This window comes from Mesoplodon bidens (genome assembly GCF_964165515.1).
Source record: "Mesoplodon bidens genome assembly, chromosome: 17".
Lineage (NCBI taxonomy): Eukaryota > Metazoa > Chordata > Mammalia > Artiodactyla > Ziphiidae > Mesoplodon > Mesoplodon bidens.
The window spans coordinates 65,971,004-65,988,912 of record NC_138174.1 but is presented as its reverse complement, the minus strand read 5'-3'; the positions used below and the strand labels follow the sequence as shown (position 1 = coordinate 65,988,912).

The following is a 17,909-nucleotide window of genomic DNA, read 5'->3' as shown; positions in this document are numbered from 1 at the left end:
GTCTGGTGCCCCAGGATGCGAGGCCCAGGATTTGTACTTGAGTATGGTCACAGGGAGAGCCTGGCTCCTTCACTTCTTGGCTAAAGGAAGACCACTACCTTGGGTCTCCACCCCACGGAGCCAGTCTCATTGGTAAGGTAACTAACTCTAAGAGGCACTAGGATTTTTTTTCCCTCCCTTACGTGGTCTTTTGACTTGAAGCTTACTTATTAGCCTTTTAGCCACGGGATGAAGCAACTACTGTAGTCATCGACTGGAAAAACACAAGTTAGAGATGGAAAAGTGTACCCCGCATGTTGTGAACTAGCATACAGGTTTTGGGCTGATGTGTCCCAGGGAAGGTCACGGTTCCACTTGCTCCTGTGAAAACAGCCGTGTACTCGCATTGGGCAGACAGAGCCCAGGTCTTATGAAGTGCTTTCATTTTAAGCATGTAGCAGGGTGAGAACAAGCAGCCCATTCTGGAAGGGAGTCACTGCCCAGGCAGCTGCTGCTACGAGGCCTTATGCCCTTGCTCACTTGGGAGAAAGCGCGCTGCTCAGAAGAAGAGTGTCCTTTCTCTGCAGGTACCCTGTGGAGGGGGACTTTTACCTTTCAAACGTGTATTCGCTTTCAGCCCTGAAGTAGTACACGTGGGACTTGAAATGCAGCTTGAACACGTAGTCCTTGTGGAGGTCTTCGGACTCCGAGGGAATGGTGAGCGAGTACCCAAGCAGAGGCAGGCTGGCGAGGGGGTGACTGTCCTGGAAGGGGGCACAGAAGGTGGGAGCAGCCACAAGTGTGGCACCTGCCCGCAGCAGCTGGGCTGAGGTCCGGGCCCAGATGCGTCGCGTCGGCCACCGGTGACATCACCCGCGCCCGCCTCCCCGCATCCAACCAGCAGACGCACAGCCCTTGGGCAAGTGGATAATGGCAGCTTTCGCTTGGAGCCTCTGATGGCCTTGCCCAGCCTGCTGTGGCCCCCCTCCGACACCTGGGTGGCTCAGGGGTCAAGTTGTTCATCCTTCCAGAGGAAAGCTGCCTGCTCCCCGAGGAGGGAGGGTCCTTCAGGCTCTGCCCCAGGCGCCCCCCTGGGCACATACCTGGTGCGACTTGTAGAAGAACAGGCAGAAGTTTGTGAAGACTACCCACAGCTTCTGCCATCCGTTGCTGTTTTTGAATTTCCTCAGCAGGTTCCCAGACAGCTGATTCTGCAAGACAAGTCAGCCTGTAAGGAGCCCGGGTTGGGGCACCCCTGGTCCGGTGGAAAGGCCAACTCAGTGTCACAGTCCAGTGGGGCCCATCGGCAGGGCTGTGCTTCTGTAAGCAGGCTTCCTGGGGGGCACTTAAGAAAACGGGCTTTCGCTCTGTGTGAGCCTGGTTTAATTTTCCTGTCACCTGGTGTGGGCTGAATTCTGTCCCCCAAATGTATCTTGAAATCCTAACCACCACCGCCCCACCCCCGGATCTCAGAATGTGACCTTATTTGGAAATAGGGCCATCGGCTGTAGAAGGAAGGAGGAGATCGTCCTGGACTATAGGCCCGTATCCACTACGGCTGACATCCTTCTAAGAAGGAGACAGACACAAGGCAGCGCCTGTGACAACAGACAGGCTCGAGTGATGCGTCTACAGCCAAAGAACACCAAGGCTGGTCAGCAACCTCCAGGAGCCGGGAGTGGCAAGGCAGCCTCCTCCCACCCAGGGTTAGAGGGAGCTTGGCCCTCTTGCCACCTTGATTTCTGGACCTGGGACCTCCAGGATGGTGAGACATCTGCCCAGCTGGTGGTGCTTGTTATGGCATCCATGGGAAAGGATCCATCACCCTAAGGATCCATCACTCTAAGCCGTCTGGAGCCCAGCTCCTGACCGCCACCTGGTGGCCCTGGCTGCAATGCTGGATTTCAGCGCGGAGCCTCCAGGCCCCAGCCTACGCTGGTGGGAACAGGCGTTCCGGGCGTCCTGGTTTAACTCCGGAGCTCCATGGTCTCCTGAGGCCCGCAGCAGCTGCCAGCACAGAGCATCACCGTGACACCACAGGCAGCCAAGAGCAGAGCCTGTGCGTCCTCGCCTCCTCTCAAAGGCCCCTGTGTCACCTCTCAGAGGACCCTGAGAGGCCTCGTCCGTGTTCCTGACAAGACGCAGCTCATTGCCAGGTGGGAACCTCGACGTAGAGACATGGATGGTGAGTGTAGTCACTGCCGCTGGGCCATTCACTTCAAAGGGGGAGACAGGCAAACGCACCGCAATAAGATACACAGATACACACACCTGCATCTACTTCCTTCCATCCCTTTGGGGCTTTTCCAGTAACCTGTATTTAATCCAAGAGGCATTCTTAAGTAAGGCGCCTGTGAGGAGCGGTTAAAGGGCTCTGGCTGCGAGTCACTTGCAGTCTGATGGGGGAGACGGCGTGTTAGGCCGGGAGAACCCAGGAAGCAGAGCTGTCCCTCCCTGTGGCCACCGCGCCGCCACTCCTGGCTGCCACTTGCCCACTGGCGAAAGGCACAAGAAAAGGGGAGCTGTGGGTTCCAGCGGGTGATGGTGGCAACCCGAGTGGGGATTTGATGCCTGTGCAATATAGCACACGTGATAACATGCAAGTCTCACTCTGGAGGAAGGAGAGTAGCACATTTTCCTTTCCTTATTTTTATACTGAAATCAAGTAAATTCCTCCAGATAGAGCCCCCCAAAAAACCTTTCTCTTAGAGATGCATTTACCTTTGGAACAATAGCCAGTCCAACCCACAGTGTGGTTTGCACACTTCACTGATGAACCAGGTTCCAGGCCAGTGTGTTTTCCAAGGCAGGTTCACGAGAACGCTCTTACCTTCTGCCAGCAGCCTTGACTCCTCCTGGAACATGCCAGGGTATTCGTTCTGAGTAAGTCCTTCTAGCTTTGCCAGCTTAATAGATGACACGCTTCTTAGAAATTGTATCCACTGGTCTCTCCTTGCTCCCCGTGCCCTCCAAAGTTGCCAACCCCACCGAAACTCTCGCGCCCTTGGCTTCACGCCCATACACACTTCAAGCCTCCTACTCAGGTCACACGGCCCCTAAGCTACTCTCAAGAGCCTGAGCATTTTGTCTACGCAAATGACCTTTGGGTCTGTCTCCAACCCGGACCAGTCTCCGTGTGCTGCCTTTACGGGAGAGGTCAACATTCCCAGTCTGGCACCGGCTGATGCCCGTTCCCTGCCTTTCCCAGCCCGGAGGAAGCACCTCTTTGCTCTTCCTGGCTCCCAACTGCTCCATCCCTGTTGTGATTGATTCGTGTCCCCCCAGAAGATATTCATGCCCAAAGTCCCAGTACCTGTGAAGATGACCGTATTTAGAAATAGGGTCGTTGCAGATACAATTAAGATAAGGTCCTACTGGAGTACGGTGGGTCCTAACCCCACTGCCTGGTGTCCTCACAGGAAGAGGACTTTTTAACAGATACACAGGGAGACCCCCAAGTGAGACAGGCGGAGACTGGGGTGATGTGTCCACAAGCCAAGAGAACACCAAGCCAGGAGCGAGACCTGGACCAGGGCCTCCGGAAGGAGCTGACCCTGCTGACACCTTGATCATGGACTTACGGCCTCCAGCACTGTGAGAGGACACATTTCTGTTAAGCGGTTTCTGATGTGTTACGGCAGCCACAGGAAATGAGGGTCCCCACCGCTCGTTCTCCCTCTCACTGCAGTTCCCCCCATCCTCCTGGTCCTCACCTGTGTTCAGACGGCTGAGTAACACCCTCCTCTCTCCCCAGTCTCCACCGCCTCCCAACTCCAGTCCTACAACACAACTTTGATTGTTTCACCTCTGAACCCTCCGCTGGCCCTACGCAAGGCTTCACACTGGCCGTCCTAGCGTCAGCACCCCGATGTCGACGGTGCCCCCAGACTTTCTGCGGAGGCCAGCTCAATTTCACGCCGCCCCCAAACATGCCCTGGACTCACGTCTACCTGCACGAGCCCTAGAAGAGAGAGAACCTGGTGCCGGGGACGGTGAGAAAGCAGCAGGTCAAGAAGGAAGGAGGCACTCCCTCGCCCCCCTTCCCCCAACTCCGGTCATCCAGGAGCCTGTGGCACCCACAGGAGCCCACCACGGACACCAGACTGAAGCCACACGCCTTGGGGAAGGGGGATCGGGCAAGGAAGGGGCATTTACAGAGTGACAGACGCGCCAGTTCCACAAGCACCCAAGCTGCATCACTGCCACCTTAAAACCACACTGGCTCAGGGCTCGCTCCCATGGGCTACAGCATTCAGCAAACCTTTCCTCAAAGGGCCAAATACTATTTTAAGGTTTTTGGGCCAAGGGGCAAAATCAAAGATAGTTGTAGTAACCACTCAAAAACGGAAAGCCCTGTTCTTCGTTGACAGGCTGTAACCAAGCAGGGGGCGGGCAGGATGGTCTGAGGCTGCAGTGTGCTGACCACCCGGCTGGCCGACACACACACACACGCACGCGGCACCAGTGCAGGCTGTCACCCCGAAAAGCTGGGCTCGAGGAGCTGTGTCTGGGCCGCATTCTTGAATGGCCTGCCTGCCTCCAGGATTAGGGAGGAAGGTTCATGCTTACCAAATTCCCACACCTCCACGGCCCTGACTACACATCGCAAAAGTGAGTATAAAGCGAAGCAAAGCGGATTTCTCCCGCACGGCCCCGCCCTTCCCCTGGCCTCGCCTGGACAGAAGAGATACCATCAGGTATTTTCTGCCTCCAGATGGTCACTGCCCTCTCCTTGCTGGAAAGATCCCTGTTCCCTGGAAGAAATCTCCGGTTGGCAAAGCTTCGCCAACGGATGCAGTGGAAATGTGATGGGAGGGAGAATGAATACAGTGAGCCCCTTGGGAAGAGAAAGCCCCGCCCCCCGTGGGGCAGATGCAGGAGAGGGAAGGCCCGGCACAGGCGGGGAGCTCCACGCGGCTGGGACGGCCCCCTGAGGATGAGGATGTTTTGACAAGGAAGCATGGGTTTTAGAACATTCGCTGTAGCAGGGAAACTCAACAAACGCAGTTCCGTGGAACTGTGAAGGTCAGTTCCAGAAAACAGTCTCAGAACCCCTACGGACTATCCATCAGGAAATGTTCGGCTCATTGGAACCAACATACTGTTGGCTCAGAAAGCAAACCAACCGCTGCTCTTGGCTCGCAATCGCCTATGTGACATTTTTGGGCCAGGCACACGTATACTTAGGAATTCAGAAGTTGTCAGATTTTAGAACATCCAGTGCCTGTCCTCTATGGCACCCCAGGCAGTGGGGTCTGGGGTTGTAGCCCAGAATCAAACACAGCGATTCTGTAGTAAAACAGGACACGCTCACAAAACCGATAAACAGCCTCCTGACTGGTCAGGTCAGGTTCTGCTGTCAATGGGGTATGAGGAGAACTTCGTGGTTTTAGAGTTTTCTGGGCTTCGCATGTTCTGAAAGGTTAGGGATTATGGACCTGGACTGGAGGACGCTTAGGGAATAAGGTTTGGAGAGTTCTGGAAGGTTCACGGTCACAATACAGGGATAGCCCCCCATCCCCAAAGCCATGTCTTCAGGACGCTCCGAGAGCCGGCTTCTTGCAGGTTCTTCCATGAACTACACCTACCTGCTGTGGCCCTGGCTGGCACCAGCTTTCCGACCATACCGCCTCCCCGCACCCGATTCCGGGGGCTGCTCCAGGGCGCAGCAAGAAAGGCGCCTGGGCGGCCCATCCGGACCTCTCGGCACGGACACACGAATAAAGGCACGCACAGTCCCCACCCTGTGGCTAACTCGGCGAGAGGAGAGGGCACGGTCCAGAGAACAAAAGAAAACCATCACTGCACAGGCTGCCTGGAAACGGACAGACGCCAAGGCCGGTGCACCTGCCGGCCCACAGAGCGCGCGTGCTCAGAAGACCGACGCCCGTGGCCGGATTCCGCCCCCCGCCGGCCCTACCTCCACGGCCACGCTGAAGTCCACCATGGAGACGCTGGTGTTGCGGTGCCAGCACACGTGCACCATGGTGTTGCCACGGTGCGGGGCCTGGCGCTCCAACGAGGTGCGCGAGGCGCTGAGGTCGTCCTCCGACTCCTGGTCGCCCGCCGCCTCCTCCGGGGACTCTGCGGGGAAGCAAGAGGCGGCGCTTTCCTCTCTGCACCCAGGAGGGCCCCTGTCCCGCCCCCGCCCAGGGGCCGAATGGGATGGGAAGGCTGGGGGTCCCGGGCACCCACCGAGCAGGAAGTCACACTGGCAGCGAGGGCTTGGCCAGGGGCGTCCCACCAGTCCCTCTGCCAGGGAGCCCCTAACAGTTTTCTCCCCGCCCCTCGCCCCCCAGAGGCTGACAAGCGGCAGTGCTGGCCCAGAAAAGATGCGATTTCTCCGCTCGCTCATTCTCTTTTAAGGGGTTTTGCCTGTTTGTTTTTTTTAACTTTTATAAAAAGTTCCTTGATTTTTAGCTTAAAACACAAACGTAGACTGTGGCTATGGGGCGCATCGGTAAGGCAGTTTTCAGTGCCACGCTTACTGCTGTCGGGAGGGCTGCTGGCCAGGAACTCGGGGGCGGGGCCGCTGCTTTTCTCGGCCAAGTCGATGGCCATCTGTATGTCCTCCACCCACTTTTCCATCTCGGACCGCGAACTGGAGGAGGAGAGATGGACGTCAGGTATTTCCAGGCCACAGCGGGGAGAAGGGGTACCGAGGTCAAAGGTCCGGCTTCCCGCGTTACCTGGCAGCCACGACGATGGACTGGCGCTGGCCCCGCAGGGTGAGGCAGTGAGGCACGCCCCACTCGTCCTCACTTTCCTCCACCTGTGGGGCGAGTGTTCCTAAGTTACTGCCGAGCAGGGGGTGGGATACTCGGTGCATGTTCAAACGGTCACCGAACTGACCACAGCTCGGCGGAATCAAGTCCAAAAAAGTCCCCATCGGGAGGGTGAAAGCAAGGTCAAAACGCATCCTAGTTTTTCGTCAGAGCCATAAACCTCCCTCTACCCGACCACTGAGGAGAGTGGGGGGATAAGCCACACTGGTGCACAGGGTGCCCTGTCTGCCTCTGCCCACCCAGGATCACAGAATATAGACACCCGTCCACTGGGCATCTCGGGAGAAAGGCTGCTTCCTGGTCTTCACTTCACGTGGACGGTGAGGATGGCCTCTCAGGGCCCCGGGGCCAGGCACCGGGCAGTGAAAGGCACGTTCGCACCACGCAGGCACGGCAGCGTGCCTCTGCCCTTGATTCCGGAAGGAACATAGCCGTGCATCCCAGGTGCAGGACAGCGAGTGAGGTCCCGGGGCCCCTCTAGGGGAGCCCTAACAAGGCCCAGGTTTTTCACAGCGCCTGTCACTGGCTCCTGCACCCCGCAGGCAGCCCAGAGGCAGAGGTCCCCATCCCGTGCCCACGGCGCATACTCACGGTCATGCCGTAGAGCGGGAGCTGCCCGTGAACTTTAAACTGATTCGAGGCTGTCAGCCCCCTGCTCGTGTACAGCAAGACGTCGTTGAACTAGAAGAACAAGGACAAGCGCGGCTGAGATGAACGGGCTCCGTTTGAAACCAACAAGTACAGAAACTACGTTTTCAGAATCTGACGAGACAATTCGTGAATCTCAACAACTCCAGTCTGAGCAGCTCTGGCTGCTGCTCCTGTCTCCCAGGTACCCCCTCTGGGGTGGCTGAGGCCCAGCGCCGTGACCTTTGCTGGTTCCACGGGCTCACAAGTCACCAATCACCTTGAACAAACAGCTCTCACCACTTACCAGGAAGAACATGCGCTGCTGGAGCCCCTTCCCGGAGAGCTTGCTGAGGCTGCCCAGGCGGATGAATTCCTGCAGAGAAAACACACCTGCGAGCTGGCTCAGAGCCTGCAAAGCCGCGTCAGCGCAGACCCAACGCGATGTGAGATGCTTCCGCCCATCGTGGTCCCTTTCACGCTAAAACTCGTATCCGTCATAGCTCCTATTTACTGAATGCCGTGCTGTGCCGCCTCTAAGCTCCTTTCCTTCTGAGCAACCTGCAAGGCAGGGGCTAGCTTTACCTCCACTACCAGAGAAGCAGCTGGCGGTCGGAGGTCCGCTGGCCTGTGCGGTGTGCTGGTTCACACCCGGACCTATAACTCTACACTTAACCCCCAGGCCCTCAGGGCTTCTGGCTGCGAGGAGGGGACAAGGCCCCTGGATGGATACAAAATGGCAGCCGGGGACCAGGAAGACAGATACGCCACAGGAGAGAACTGTGCATAGAGGAATCTTCTCCACGACTTAAAATCTGGTTCTCAAAAACTAGTAACTGTGTTCTAGGATGAAAGGGCCAGAAAGGAACTCTCCCTCCCGCCTATAAACTTCTGAGGGCACAGACCATTCAGGGGCACTTCAGAAACCCTCCACAAAACTATCATTTAAACAATTGTGGTAAAATACACATAAAACTTACCCTGCATGACCTTTAGTGCATTCATCAATACCATCTAGGTCCAGAACTTTCCATCACCCGAAAGGAAACCTCATCACCATTAAGCAGTCAGTCCCCATTTCTCACTCCCCCGTTTCCGCCTCCCCTAGCAAACTGGCAACCACCAATCTGTTTTCTGTCTCTATGGATTTGCCTATTTCATATAAGTCAAACATGTAATATGTAGCTTTTTGTGTCTGGCCTATTTCACTTAGCACAATGTTTTCAAGGTTCGTCCATGCTGTGGCACGTGTCAGAAACTCGTTCCTCTCTGTGGCTGAATATTCCACTGCATGGATAACACTTTGTTTACCCACTTAGGCTGTTGATGGGTATTTGAGTTGTTTCCCCTTCTGGCTACTCTGAACAGTGCTGCTGTAGACATGCATGTTCAAGTTTTTGTTTGAACACCTATTTTCAATTCTGGGTACAGAGCCAGGAGTGGAATTGCTGGGTCATGAGGAAATTCTATGGTTAACTTATTAAGGAACCGCCAAACTATGTTTCCACAGAGCTGCGTTTAAAACACAGCTGCAGGGCTTCCCTGGTGGTGCGGTGGTTGAGAGTCCGCCTGCCAATGCAGGGGACATGGGTTCATGCCCTGGTCCGGGAAGATCCCACGTGCCGCGGAGCGGCTGGGCCCGTGAGCCATGGCCGCTGAGCCTGTGCGTCCGGAGCCTGTGCTCCGCAACGGGAGAGGCCAAAACAGTGAGAGGCCCGCGTACCGCAAAATAAAACACAAACAAACAAACAATACAGCTGCAAGTTCTTTGACATTCTTCCCACAGAGGCTGGTCTCTGTCCCCTTCCCTTGGATGTGGGTAGACTGGTGCCCAATTTGACAAAGAGAGTATAGAAGTGATACTGTGTGACCTCTGAGACCAGGTCATAAAACTACACATAGCCTCTCCTTTGTCCCTGGGAACACTTGCTCTGGGAACCCTAAACTGCACATTAAGCAGTGAGCCCACCCTGAACCCACGCTGGGGAGGCCCCTCGTGGGCTCTCGGGTGCACGGTCCCAGCTGAGCCCAGCCTCCAGCCGTCTGCCAAGCGTAAGCCTTGGCCCCTCCAGGTCAGCCCATCTGGGACCTCTGTCAATGCCGTACAGAAAGAAGACTCACCTGGCTGAGTCCTGCCCCATTCCCAACTCACAAAACCGTGACATATACTAAAAGGTTGTCTTCAGTCACTAAGTATTGGGGCTGTTTGTTACCTAGTTTCCCTGTGACCTCAGTAGCTAACGAGCCAAGAACAGGGACTCAACCAGGTCATTTGCATTCTGTAGACTCTGCACAGCCTGACTCTTGCTTCGGTCCTTTAGGAAATGTCAATCAAAGACAACATCTGCTGGCGACTTAACTGACACATTTTGGAGATCAACAAAGTGACACATAACAAATACGTGCTGGTCCACGGGATGGATGCTATCAGACAGCAACGGTACCATATGAAGAAACGGTGTCTGGGGACTGCTTTCATCACTGGAGGGGGTCAGAGAACGAGGAGTGGTGACCCTGCTGTGCTATCCCTCCCGCTCCTGGCTCGCACATCCGATGTTGTTACATGTGCGTTTTCTTAACGAATCTTAGGGATGTGGGAAGGGGAAGACAGAGCTTCTGCAGAAGGGCTGTGGACTCAGATCACTGTCTCAGGGCTGGAGATGGAAAATGCCTCTGGCCCAGCATTGTTTTTTAATTTTTTTAAAAAACCCATGAAATAGGAGAAAAAGAAAAGGCTCCTAATATCCTTAAGCTCAAGCTGCTTCCTACTGGAATGAAATTCACAATATCCAGGCCTCTGAGTTTTATCCAAATGAACCTCCACTACCCTCCTGGAAGAACTCTCAGGCACAGAACTCTTAGGGACAGAAAACACACGCTGGGGGCCTGGCTCAGGCCAGAGTGTGCTGGGGCTTTTTGCCTCCGGGGCGGGGAATCCTGCCTTCCAGGACATGACCTCGTCTCAGCCTGACCCTAGCGGGAGGGCAGCAGGATTATGCCCGAAAGCTGCGTGAGGAATTAGACCGCAGGGAGCTGGAACATTAGCCGCTCACCTTTAAATCTCAATTTTTCAAATTCCACCGGTAGATACATCTGTCAGAGCCTTCTTTCCACGCATCAGGTTATTCGATAATTTAAAATTAAAACAAACAAAAAACCAGGGTACTTCCCTGGTGGTCCAGTGGTTAACACTTTCCCTTCCAATGCAGGGGGTGCGGGTTCGATCCCTGGTCGGGGAGCTAAGATCCCACATGCCTCGTGGCCAAAAAAACCAAAAACATAAAACAGAAGTAATACTGTAACAAATTCAATAAAGACTTAAAGAAAAAAGAAAGATAATCAATTAGCCTCCGTGTGTGCAACAGCCCATCTTAGAACTCGCCCCTCTGAGGGTCTTAGATCCCTCCTTCCCATTTCAGTCAGGGCTGACTTTGAAACAGTGAGTGGCCGTAAAGCAGGCAGATGAACATAAGAATGTGCAGATAAGGCGGGTCTGCAGTGTGTAACCAGCACCCCAATTCTGACTTCAGCTTCATCAATAATAATGACCTTCTTTTATTTAGCACGTGGTGTGAGCCTGACATGTGCTGGGTGCTTATGTTAGCTGCATATGTGAGCCTGTAAATTCATCCCCAGTTTTCAGATAAGGAAACTGAGGAGCAAAATGAGTAAGGAACTTGCCCGGATCACCTGGTCGGTTGGTGGGTGAGAGAGCCTGTATCTGATGAAAAGCTTCTGGTGCCTTCTACGATGCTGTGCTGTGTACTCAATGACATTATAATAAGCATAAACTTAGTCTCTTCAGATAAGTGTAGGTGGGGGAAGAGGAAGATAATTCGTATTTATTGTGTTAGTTTTGCACATTAAATCTCATTTGATCCGTATCACCTACGACGGAGAAGGTATGATCCATGATCCCCATGTTACAGAAGGGAAGGAACATTCCAGTAAGTGAGCCATCCCAATTCTGGTGGAGCCAGAAATTGAACCCGGGCCACCTATTCCAATCCACTGCTCTTCTCATAGCACCGTGGAAACTATTCCTCAAAATAAGTCCCTTACAAATGCTCTGTTTGCCACGTAGCATGATATGCTAAATATTTTATAACATCCAAAGTTAAGAGAAAATTACATTGATTCCACGAGGCTTTAAAGGCTTCTGCATGGATGGGTAAACGTGATTGTCGTGTACTGAGTCCCGGCAGAATTTTCTCACCAGCAGAGCTGAAGTAAATCCCAGCTTTAATTTCCACCCAGCATTTACCACATAACTCTTCTGACAACATTTTATAACTGGTATTCTGGTCAGCTTTGTAATTAGGATTCCCAACAGAAAGACCCAAATACCCAAAAGATGAGGGATGTTCCCTTATCTTCTCTGAGTTACACAGATTTAAAGTTTCCAGGGAGGCTACCTGTCAGATAAAACTAGAAGCCCCTGACACACGGGATACTTGTCTGAAGATGAAGGCAGCTCCAAGAGGCTAAAATTCCCTTCTGAACCTGGATGAGGTTCAAGATAGGGGACTAGTGGCAAAAATTCCCACAGAGAGATTTGACGAGGCACAGCAACTGACTAGTATTTTTAATTCCTGGTCAATGACTGCTTCCTAGGAAGAGAATTGGAAAAAGGCAGGCTACCCTGTATTTTTTAAATGCCCACTGGCGTGGAGAGAGTGTGTTTGGATAGCGAGGCCCTACTTTTATTGTGAATGACCTACATGTCATGCACATGGGGAAGTAAAGGTTAATAGCATAAGTGAATTTGCATCTCTCCCAGAATCATGTTCTGGCTAAAATGTTATTTTAATTCCAAATTAAAATTACATTATGCAAATTGCATCTTTTTTGGGGGGGGGGCCACACCACATAGCATGTGGGATCTTAGTTCCCCAACCAGGGATCGAACCTGTGCCCCCTGCAGTGGAAGCACAGTCTTAACCACTGGACCACCAGGGAAGTCCCTGTAAATTGCATCTTAGAAAAAATACTTTTCTTACATGGGAATTTATTGCCTGCTTTCACGCACTAGCTTTTTCTCTGCTATCGCCATTTTACCCAATTCTTAAAAAAAATTTTTTTATCTTCCATTTTTATTTACCTAAATTAAAAAAAACAAAATAGGCAATCTCAAATCTGCTCAGAATATGGTGGGGAAAAAATAAATGAGCGGATCAACCAGTAAGGAGAAAAAGCAGCATATGAGGTGAAAGGATTGATTGATTGATCTCCTTCTAACACAAAATTTTTGAATTGACACACCGTAATGTTCAAGGCATTTTCCCAAAGGAACCCACTTCGGAAGGAGGATATTTTAACTTGGGAGTGTCCATATTCAAAAGGTTCAAATGTAAGTCATTTCAATGTTGTCTTTCTGGCTTTACCTCCAAAGCATACAGAGAGCACAGCTGCTTACCCTTCCTGGAATCACAAGATTGTCAACGCCAATCAAATCTTTCTTGAGTTCATGCAGCTTCTGGAAATTCTCCATCTTGATCATCGTACCGTGAAGCTGGGCCACCATTTCCGTGATCTCTGCCAAAGCAGCTAAGGAAGGAAACGGACACAAAAGCTGCAGCATTAATGGCAGATGTGGGTCATTTTTTTCCCCAATATCTTTAAGATCAGTTCTCCAGGGTAATATCCTCCTGGAGCTGAACTATAACGAAGCCATCCTTCTAGGGAAAACACTGCTAATTCTCAATAATAAAACTTGAGTGATGTACTTTATGTATTGATTGGCTTTGCTTTAGTTTCCCCAAAACCATCTTGAAAATATCAATGCCCCCTTCATAGCTTGGTGGTGTAGAGCTGTCCTTCAGTTAGAATTACTTGTTGGCATAAAGGGGCAACAGCAAGGGAATAAGAGTGCCTGGAACTCTGTCCCAGGGGCAGAGATTTCCCTCCCTTCCCTGCTACCGGGAAAGAACAGAGCAGAGAGAGCACAGAAAAGCCACAGAAAAATCTAGGGCAAAGGAGGGATCTTTCTGGCAAAGGGTCTAACTGGCAGTGCAACACTTTTGGGTAACGAACATTCCAACACACCCCGCTTCTTCCTTCTGCAGACATTTATAGTGTTTATAAAATGGTTGTAAAGAACAGCTGCAAACTAAATTTTCCAATGTGGGCACATCTCCCCTATACTGACGGGCATCCGATATGGAAAAGGAGCTGGTGCCCTGTTAGCACGGGTTTGGGGGGCAGGCACATCCACAGTAGCTGAGCATTTTGGTCTGTTTGTCAAGGGAAAGCAAGAAACATTTGTCCACTGAACTTCGATCTTCAGGACAGTAAACACCGCCTCCCCCCTCCCCCAGCACCTCAACTGTGGCAGGAAGCATTCCTTGTTTTTTGCTGTCTCCCTGGGGATGCAAAGGAAATGCTTCCTGGCTTCTTATCACAGAATGCTTCTTGTCTCAGCCATAGTGACAAACCCAGAGCTTGCTCTGTCTTTAGACATGACCAGCCGATTGGGTCCAACAAACAATTCCCGGGCACTGAATGTTTAGTGCGGTGGGTGTGCAGAAGCTCTAAGAGGACAACGGATGGCAGCCTGGCCCCAGAAGCACCTAGAACAGCTCTTGGCTCTCTGCATCCCTCACGTTCAGGAAATCTATGTTCAGATAGTCCTCGATTTGCCCAGTCTTTCTACAATGATGCCACCTTACGTTTTCAGCTAGGGAACAGACGTTTTTGCCATTTAATTGTGAAGAACAGACTTTTCTCAGTGGAGACTGTTTAGCAAAATAGTAAAATGCAAAACTAGGCAAGTTGGCCTGAGAACAGCACGTGCAAAACTAGAGACATCCCTCTCCCTCGCCCTCACCCTCCCGGGTAAGAGATCTGCGCAGGTCTGAGTCCTGGGAGCTGGGAAGGGGCCTAGGTCATCTCATCCAGGCACAGCCAACTGGGACTGCTGATACGGCAGGACAAGGCAGATGGGGGGGAGGGTCACGCAGCCTTGAGGGTGAGGCACAGATTAAGCCTTAAAAGAGGACTGTGCCAGGGAAAGGACCAGGTGGTGGTAAGGAGCCCCAGCAGAAGGAACAGACTACACTAAGGCACAAGGCAGGGGGCACCATGGTCTCTTTCAAAGACTACCATCTAAAGCAAGCCAAAACCGCGCCTTGAGCCATTTCTGTTGCCCTTCCGTGAACTGTCAATGTCTTAACTACTCTGACAAATCTTTTCTTTGGTTGTCTTTCTAAAAACTAAGATTAAGTTTATAATACTTTAGGCAAGAGACACCGGTCTTGACATACTAACGGGTGTGCGAATTCATGTTATCTGTCAAGAGCCACCTGCAGAGGGTGCATTCTGTGCATGGACTGGCTGCAGAGTGCAGGGGACCCAGCAATAGGCCTCAGGGCCTGGCCCCCAAGGGGCTGCAGGTCCAAGCCAGGGAGCGTGGACAGTAACAGAGCACATACAACGCGAGGCAGAGGACGCAGGTCCAAACAGACGATGCGTGGCCCAGTGGGAAAAGCATGGTCTGGAATGCCAGCTCTGCTCTTTTGCCAGCTGAGTGACACTCACAAGTCCTTCACCCCCCCTGAGCCTCAGTATTCTTATCTATAAAATGGGATAACAATAGTTCTCTCATGGGGCTGTTAAAGGATTAAAGGTGTTAGCGTAAGAAAGATACCTGGCAGAGTACCCGGCCCAGGTGCTGAGTGAGGGACAGTGAGTAATATCATGAGCCAGTAGGGAGGACAGGATGGTCGAGAACATGGGTTCTGGGTTTAGGCTACGTGTCCTTTACTTTCCAGCTGTGTGACTCTGGGCAGGTTCCTTAACTTCCCTGGTCTCAGTAGCCCCCATATGTAAAGTGAGCTCACCACTGTCTCATAGGCTTCTCGTGAAGATTGAGAGTTAACACAGGTGAAATGCTTATTGGGGTGACCTTACAAACGCCCCGCAGCAATGAGGAATAGTAATTTATTACCAGCCATTTTCTGTGGCCCATCCAAGGGGAGGTGATGAGTTTCCACCATGGAGGTAGAGGAAAGCTTCCGGTAAGGGGCTGACTCTAAGTGGAGCTTCTCCAGGGCTCTCTGCACTAAACCAGGCAGGATGGAAGGAGAAAATGCATGCAAGAGGGGACGGAAAAGAGAAGCCACGGTGATCATTACCGCCTTCTTTACGTGAAAGACCAAAAGGGGACAGAAAATATTTGACCAGGTCCTAAAAAGCGCAACTGCCCCTCTTGGGACACAGTAGCCCCGAGACACCCCGCCCCCCCAAGCACTCACCTCGGCAGTCCCTGAAGTCGGCGTGGCTGGGCGGGTGGTGCTTGCACAGCCGCTCCAGGACCTGCTTGTAGTGCATGAGCCGGTGCAGCGGGCGTAGGAGAAAGGTGTTGAGCGACAGGTAGCACACCTTCTGCAGCTCGAAGTCTCGGCACAAGCTCTCCAGCCGCCGGGAGCCCCGGATGCCGGTCTCCAGCGCCTCCAGAGCCTCGCTGTGCTTCCACAGATGAGCAGCCAGTTGCTGGCGGGCGAGACACGGGAGCGGGTGGGGCAGGGAGCCGGGGAGACAAACGGGGGAGGGGGGAGGGAGGGGGAGGGGGGAGGAGGGGCGGAGTCCTGCTCAGCCACATGGTCCACCCATTTTGACACTCAAAAGAGATCACCTTCGCTTTCATTACTTCATTCATTTAATTTCATGTTTTTAATATTTCACTATTTAACTTCTCAGGATGGAATAAAAAGCTCTATTAAAGCATTGCGCAGTTTAAAATACGCAGGGATTATAAAATATTTGAGATGTATCTATAACATTAGAGGTATACATGCCCTTTCAAAACAAGACTGGCAAAACTGAGGGGAAATAAAACAATGGGAGCTCCTTCAGGGGGCTTGGGATTTTCTCCTAAACATCAAAAAACGACAAACAGGCCAAGGCCACTGAATAAACGTCATATAGTTAAAACTACGTATTTCTGTTTATCCCCCCCACCCCCACCGATTTGCTCATGTAATATTTGAGCATATCCTGCTCTGCTGGATTCCGGGAGCGGATGGGAATGAGACTCAGTCCTCCTCTACTGGGGTCTGACCGAGATCCTTTGCTTGAGCAAACTTTTGTCAGCCTCCTGAAGCTTCTCCCAGGCCAGCCTGTGCCATTCCCTGTACAATCCCGTTTCGCTGAGAACCCTGCTAAGTCAGTTCAACCAGGACCCTCCACCCTGGAGACCTGGTCACCCTTGACATTGGGGTCTGCATCCCCCGCCGTCCCCAGGTGATGTCTGAGCACCCAACTTGTCTTCGGCAAAGAATCCCATTAAGTCGGTTCAGCCAGAGTACCCACCCCCCCCAACCACGACCGTGATGTTTGATCACAGAAATTTTCCATCCTCTGAGCCCCGCCCTGCTCCTTGGCTGTAGATCCCCACTTGCCCCCGGTGCACTTGGAGCTGAGCCCAATCCCTGTCTCCCACTGGAAAATCCCACTGCAGGGTCCCCATACCTACGGCAGCGGTCCTGAATAAAGTGCTCTACCGTCTTTAACAAGCGCTGTCGAATATCGCTTTCCTTGAACAGGTGGTGGAGGAGACAGACGCGGGGCAAGAAGTTTGACACCGTCCAGGAGGAATTCACTCCTCACGCAGCTGTCGTCCTCACGTCTTACCCCATCAGTATTTCCCAGAGGTGGGCTCCCTACCCGTGTGCTGCGAACTCCCACATCTGGATTCCCCATCCCGGCACCTCCATTCCCACGCTCCACAAAGAGCGGGAAACACAGTGAGTCCAGACACCGACCCAGTACCCCCCTGCTGCAGCTGCGGCTGCCCTGGGATCCTCTAACACCAGGATGGGTGCCGCCACCAACCGCCTACTCAGGACAGAAAACCTGGACAAGATTCCAGGTCCCCTCAGTTTTTGAATCCTTCACCAAGTCCTGCCAAATCTACCTCCTAAAAACAGCAAGCCTGTTCCTGGCTTCACGCCATGGTCACTGCCTTTGTTTTGGCCACTGCAATGGTGTCTCCATCGGGGTCTCTGTCTCCACTCCTGACGCCTTTCGAGCGCCACCAGAAGGAACTTAACACCAACGCAAATGGGCACATCGTCTCTTGCTTGGAACGCGACAAGAACGTCCACCCTCTCGGGACAAACTCCAGAGTCGTCGTTAGGGCACGTGGGGCCCTTGGCACGTAACCCCTTCTGCCTCTCCGTCATGGCCTCGTGCTACTCGCCCTGGACACCCATTGAACCACCTGCCCTTGAATGTGCCGGGCCCTGGCACCCAGAACCTTGGCACAGGGCGCTCTGTTCCTAAGACGCGCCCCCCTCAGCCCCCACCTGTCCTTCAGGGTCAGCTCTGGGGCCTTCCCTGCTCTCCAGGCCGAGTGAGTGACTCCTCTTTCCTCCTGGACTTATTGTCCATCTTAGCCTTTATCACGTGGTCTCCCTGCTGACTTTGTGACTTTAAAAAAACATACATAGATTCATAGGAAGTTGCAAAGACAAGTACAGGGGGATCCTATGTACCCTTCAGCCGGCTTCCCCTAATGCT

The 17,909-nt window shown here is 52.7% G+C and overlaps 1 protein-coding gene across 1 annotated transcript in view; it reads right to left on the bottom strand.

Annotated features, from left to right (window-relative positions):
• The window catches only part of FARP1 (FERM, ARH/RhoGEF and pleckstrin domain protein 1), a 295,459-nt gene that overhangs the window by 2,399 nt on the left and 275,151 nt on the right, over positions 1 to 17,909 (bottom strand). The window contains exons 18-26 of the mRNA XM_081214634.1: positions 15,644 to 15,881; positions 12,808 to 12,938; positions 7,699 to 7,767; positions 7,356 to 7,445; positions 6,669 to 6,751; positions 6,468 to 6,580; positions 5,900 to 6,063; positions 1,083 to 1,190; positions 592 to 743 (exon numbers count right to left, since the gene is read on the bottom strand). Of these exons, the coding sequence (XP_081070760.1) occupies positions 592 to 743; positions 1,083 to 1,190; positions 5,900 to 6,063; positions 6,468 to 6,580; positions 6,669 to 6,751; positions 7,356 to 7,445; positions 7,699 to 7,767; positions 12,808 to 12,938; positions 15,644 to 15,881 (1,148 nt within the window). The remainder of the gene's footprint in view (positions 1 to 591; positions 744 to 1,082; positions 1,191 to 5,899; positions 6,064 to 6,467; positions 6,581 to 6,668; positions 6,752 to 7,355; positions 7,446 to 7,698; positions 7,768 to 12,807; positions 12,939 to 15,643; positions 15,882 to 17,909) is intronic.